Source organism: Charadrius vociferus, unplaced genomic scaffold (genome assembly GCF_000708025.1).
Source record: "Charadrius vociferus isolate BGI_N301 unplaced genomic scaffold, ASM70802v2 scaffold783, whole genome shotgun sequence".
Lineage (NCBI taxonomy): Eukaryota > Metazoa > Chordata > Aves > Charadriiformes > Charadriidae > Charadrius > Charadrius vociferus.
The window spans coordinates 309,400-314,556 of NW_009647834.1; the positions used below are offsets into that span (position 1 = coordinate 309,400).

Here is a 5,157-nt window from a genome sequence, read left to right on the forward strand (position 1 = left end):
GGTGGCCACCCCGGCTGCTCCCCGGGCCGCTAGGACCCTCTGGGGATGGGACCCACGTCGTCACCCCATCCTGCCGGCGTTTGGAGCTCCCAGCATCCGGCCAGGGCGCCCTCGGCTGAGCCGCGGGACGGAAATAAACCTTAAATCCTGACAATCCAATGAACCAAAAATACAGCGACAGAATAAGCTGCTAATTGCACGCGGTGCTGGTGCCCGGCAGAGGCCTGTTACGGGACATCTGTGGGGTTTATATAAGGCATTAAACCTCCCAGGAGTGGGCAGGGGAGGAGGACACCCTCCTAAAGCCAGGAGGGGGCTCAGGCAAAGCCCCTCTCCCTCCCTGCACTGCCTCCCCGGGGGGATGAGGAAGAGTCACGGGGGTCCCGGCCAGGGGGACACATTTTGGGGGTTCATTTGTCGCTGCCAGCTGCAGCTATACCCATCCCAACCATCCACACTGCTTTTATTTGAATAACACGGTTTCACCACCTCACCCCCCACCCCCCCAAAAAAAAGCAGTGTATTTTGGTCTAGCTGTGTGGATGCTCCTCCATCCCTGCCCGGGCGAGACCTCAGAGCCACGTGAACGGCCCCGTCTCGCACTAACCCCTGAATAAGCAGCCTCTGTTCCCCTGCGCGGGCGCGGGACCCGTCCGGCGGTCCTGGCACCGGCGGCGATTCCTCTGTCTCTTCCCCTCATTTGAGTTTCTGCATGAGAAACACTGACCGAGAGCCGCCTTTGTCTTCTTTTGACAGATGAACGGGACCGAGTCCAAAAGAAAACCTTCACTAAATGGGTCAATAAACACTTGATGAAGGTAAGAGTCGTGTATTTTATTATAAGACCGGTTAAATCACCATCCGGCTGTCTATTCTGGCTCAGGACTGGCAGATAAATGCCTTTTTCAATTTTTTTTTTTTTTTTTTTTTTTTTTTTTTTTTTTTTTGGGTTTAGGAATTTTTGTGTTGGATTTGAGTGTTCATTCGTGTTTGTACTCAGAGCAGAGATGGTTGCGGTGGAAATGTGCCGGTGCCTTTGGAGGGCACTGTAACATCACCACGCAGCCCTTTTTTATTAAATTTGCCACCATTTCCGTCCTCCCGCGGGGGAGAGACGGGCAGCCGGGGCGAAGGAAGGGGACCCCGCTGTGGGGCTGCTCCCCCCTCGCATCCCCCTTGCCGAGGCAAAGGGGCTTTTTTTGTCTTTCGAAGGATGCTCCTGCCTGGAGAGGAGCCCCAAAGGGCGCGAAGGGAGATGCTTGCAGCTGTAGGCAGCTAAGCGGGATTAACATGGCACTGCAGTGTGCCTCCTGCTTTTCTTGGTTAATGCCAGGTGGTTTTTAATTAATTCTCCATTTGCCAAAAAAAAAAAAAAAAGAAGAAGAAGGAAAATAAGTCGTTTGGGCATTAGGTGTCACAGCTGTATTTTCCTGCCAGCTTTGCAAACCTCTGCGTCAAGCTTTTGGCTACTTTCTAAATCTTTCAAAAGAGGGGAAAAAAGGAAAATCTTCAGGCCGCTTCCTTCAGGCTGCTGTGGGAAAACACTGCGGGGATTCCCGACGGAGTAAAACCCCAGGACAGGGTCTGGGTGTCGGGGGGAAGAGCAAGTATGGAGGCTGCGTGCGGTCAGCCGGCTCCCACGGCCACGCCACCCCCCAGAAACCTCCTCTGCTCTCTCTGCTGAGTTTTGGGAGATGCTGTAAGGTCGTGTGAGCAATTAAACCACCGCTATCGGGACGGAGCTGCCCTTTCTGCAGAGGGCCGCCTGCAGCATTACAGGATTGCCCGGAGAACGGGTGGTTTAACGGTTTGATTTCCTGCGTCAAATTGATGGTGGCTTCTGCCAGGTCATTTGGGAAGGGGGAGGCTGCTTTCCTTCGCCATAATTCCGGAATAACCATTTTTAAAGGAGGCGGCTGGAAGGGAGACGTCCTCTTGCAGCCGCCGCTGCCTTCCTCCCGCGCTCTTGCGAACAGCGGCAGAGCGCAGGAGGGTGAGCGAACCTCGTGCCTTTTCCTCTCCGCAGGTGCGCAAGCACATCAACGACCTCTACGAAGATTTGCGAGATGGCCACAACCTCATCTCCCTCCTGGAGGTGCTGTCGGGAGTGAAGCTGGTAAGTCCCCAGGGCTGGGCAAGCGATGCTGCTGTGTATCCCCTGAGCCCCCATCCGTCCTCCCCCCGGCTCCCCTCCGCTCCCAGCCATCAGCTGTCATTTCTTATGCCATAGTTTTGTTTTCAAATGTCTGTCGTTGTTCCATTATTATTATTATTATCATTATTATTATTACTATTATTATTTATTTTCACTCAAACCCACGTTCCCCAGGCTGGTCTCTTGGATACCACCAAACCGTGGGATTAAAGCCACTTAAAGCTCACGGTGCCCTGGGTAGAGCCCTTTTTTTTTTTTCCTGGTGAAGGCTTACACGCCTTCATCTTCTACATTTGGCTCCATATGTAAAATAATGGGTAACAGTGGCTTTGGCTCAAAGATTTTCCTGGACGGCGTGCCCAGCAGTTTAGCTCAGGTTTGGCACTCCTGCCCCCTGCTCCATGTGTAGCAGTCGGTGGCGTGCGAACCTCATCCTGCGTCTGGAGCATCGTAGAGCCCCCCTCCTTCCTCCTCCTCCTCCTCCTCCTTCTCAGACTGACACATTTTCTCAGCTCTGGGAAGATCCCGACGGCTGCAGCCGCGTAGCAAAGCAGGACTTATTTTAGTTTTCCCCTAAAATAGGATCTGGGCGAAGATCTCACTCCCTCCCTTACCCTCCAGAGATGCCAAATCAGTTTTTGTGGGGGCTGAAAAATTGGATCGAGCTACTTGTGATCCAGACAGCTTCCTTCCCTTCCCTTTCCTTCCCTTCGCTTCGGATTTCGAAGCCGGGGCAAAATTTCCGTGCTCGAGCCCGGGGTGTGCCGGAGATCCAGCCGCCTTCGTCCCCGCTCTTTTGTTCCTCCTTTCACCTGGGTGTTGCATTTTGGTTTCCATTCTGTCTCCCTGTTGTGTCACCCTCCCGTCGCCGCTGTCCTTCCCCTCCTCGTTAGCAAATAGAGCCGCCAGCTCAGAGGAGCCTTCGCCTGGTGAGAGCGCCGGCCTGGTGCCGTGCAAGCAGCGAAGAGCGTGAGGAGGAAGATGATGATGATGAAGAAGTAGGTTGAGTCTGCCCCGGCCGCAGCGCATCCTTGGCGGACACTGGAGTGCCGTCAGATAGTCCAGTGCAGCCCGGCGTCGCTGGGGGCTCCGACCGTCCCCTCGCTTCGGTTTTTGCCGGGGTTTTTTGGTAAAACCCACCCAGCTCGGCCAGCGTGGTCGCCCCAGCTGTAGGAGCGGAGAGGCACCCGATGCCGCCGTCCTCGTTACCGGGCTGTGTTCACGTTAACTGGATTATCTGTGCGCGCACCGCAGTGTCGGTCCGCAGTCAGGGCACGCCACCCACCTGGTGTGACAGCATGTCCCCCCCCCACGGGGCGGGAGGGGACAGGGACGGGTCCTGCACGCTGCTGCCCGCCGGGTCCCCTTTGGAGACCGCGGTGAGGGCTGCTCACCTCGCACTGCATGGCCAGGCTCCGGGCACGGGCACCTTCTCGTGGGGCTGATGCCACCGTGGGGAGCGGGGTGCGAGCAACGAGCCCGTGCATGTGAGTGGAGGTGGGGGTGAGCACCAGCCGAGGGTTACGCCGAAGGGGCTGAACCCCAAAACCTTGCTCAGGTGCAAGAGAAGGTGTGTTTTCCAGCCCCCTTGCTCTGGGTGACGATTCTCTTATGCACGGTGTCATAGAATGGTTTGGGTTGGAAAGGACCTTGAAGATCATGGAGTTCCAACCCCCCTGCCCTGGGCAGGGCCACCTCCCACCAGCCCAGGTTGCCCACGGCCACCTCCAGCCTGGCCTTGAACACCTCCAGGGATGGGGCCTCAACAACCTCTCTGGGCAACCTGTGCCAGTGCCTCACCACCCTCACAGTGAAAAACTTCTTCCTAATGTTTAATCTAAACCTGCCCTCTTCCAGTTTATAGCCATTCCCCTGCGTCCTGTCACTCCATGCCCCAGTAAAAAGTCCCCCCCCAGCTCTCCTGGAGCCCCTTTAGGCACTGGAAGGCGGCAATAAGACCTCCCCGGAGCCTTCTCTTCTCCAGGCTGAACCCCTCCAACTCTCTCAGCCTCTCCTCATAGGAGAGGTGCTCCAGCCCTCGGATCATCCTCGTGGCTCTCCTCTGGCCACGCTCCAGCAGGTCCGTGTCTTCCTTATGTTGAGGACTCCAGAGGACTCTGTCACCTCCCTCCTGGAGCAGCGCAGGAGGAGCTGGGGCTGTAGCACCAACCTGGAGATGTTCCCCCTGCAGGGACGGCTCTGCCCCTTCGGGCCGGGGAAGGAAGGTGACTCAGAGGACTTGGGGTGTCCTTGATGGTCAGAGCATCCTGGTGATGCCTCGTGGTGAGGCTGGGATCGGGATCTGGGCATGGATCCTCCCCCTTCTGCTGATGCGGAGCAGACCCAGCATCCCGTACGCTTCCCCGAGGCACAACTCAGCCATCGGGTACCTCAGAAAATCCCCCGCCTGCAGCAGCGGCGACGAGCAGAGGCCAGGGCGTCTCGTTTCCCCCATCCCCAAGGGTTCAGAGATGGTACCTGGAGCAGCAGCCCCTGCTCGCGCGCCGGAGGAGCCGAGCCAGGTCTGCAGAGGCTGATGCTGAGGTCAGAATTTCTCTGCTGTCAGTGGGGACCCGTGGCCGGCCCGGCCCCCCACGTCCCGCTGCGGAGCAGACCTGCTCTGCTTCCGCTTGGATGGGTCATATTCCGTACCCGCGAGGGCAAATCTCTCTTTGCTGAGCTCTCTTCCCAGCTTGGCTGGCTGACCGTGGGATGGGTGACATCCTGCCCTGACATCCAGAAGCTGTGCTGATCCTGCCGGCAGCCGTGCAGCGCCCGGCTCAGAGCCGGGACGTGTCCCCTTGGGGTCTCCTGGCACTCAGAGGAGGTCACGATCTCAGGGTCTTCCCACCTCCGTGCCCCACCGTGGCTTTTTTCCCCCCTCTTTCAGCGGGATCGTGCATAACAGTGACTTTATTTGCCCTCAGAAGATAGAGCAGGGGGTGGTCACGCCGCTACGCTGAGCGCGGGGGGCTGCCCGACGGCTCCCGGGGCATGCGGGG

At 57.6% G+C, this 5,157-nt stretch overlaps 1 protein-coding gene across 1 annotated transcript in view; it reads left to right on the forward strand.

The window, feature by feature from the left end:
• MACF1 (microtubule-actin crosslinking factor 1) overlaps positions 1 to 5,157 on the forward strand; it is a 166,058-nt gene that overhangs the window by 47,333 nt on the left and 113,568 nt on the right. Inside the window, 3 exon segments of the mRNA XM_009882791.1 lie at positions 757 to 818; positions 2,027 to 2,116; positions 3,049 to 3,153. Coding sequence (XP_009881093.1) covers positions 757 to 818; positions 2,027 to 2,116; positions 3,049 to 3,153 — 257 coding nt within the window.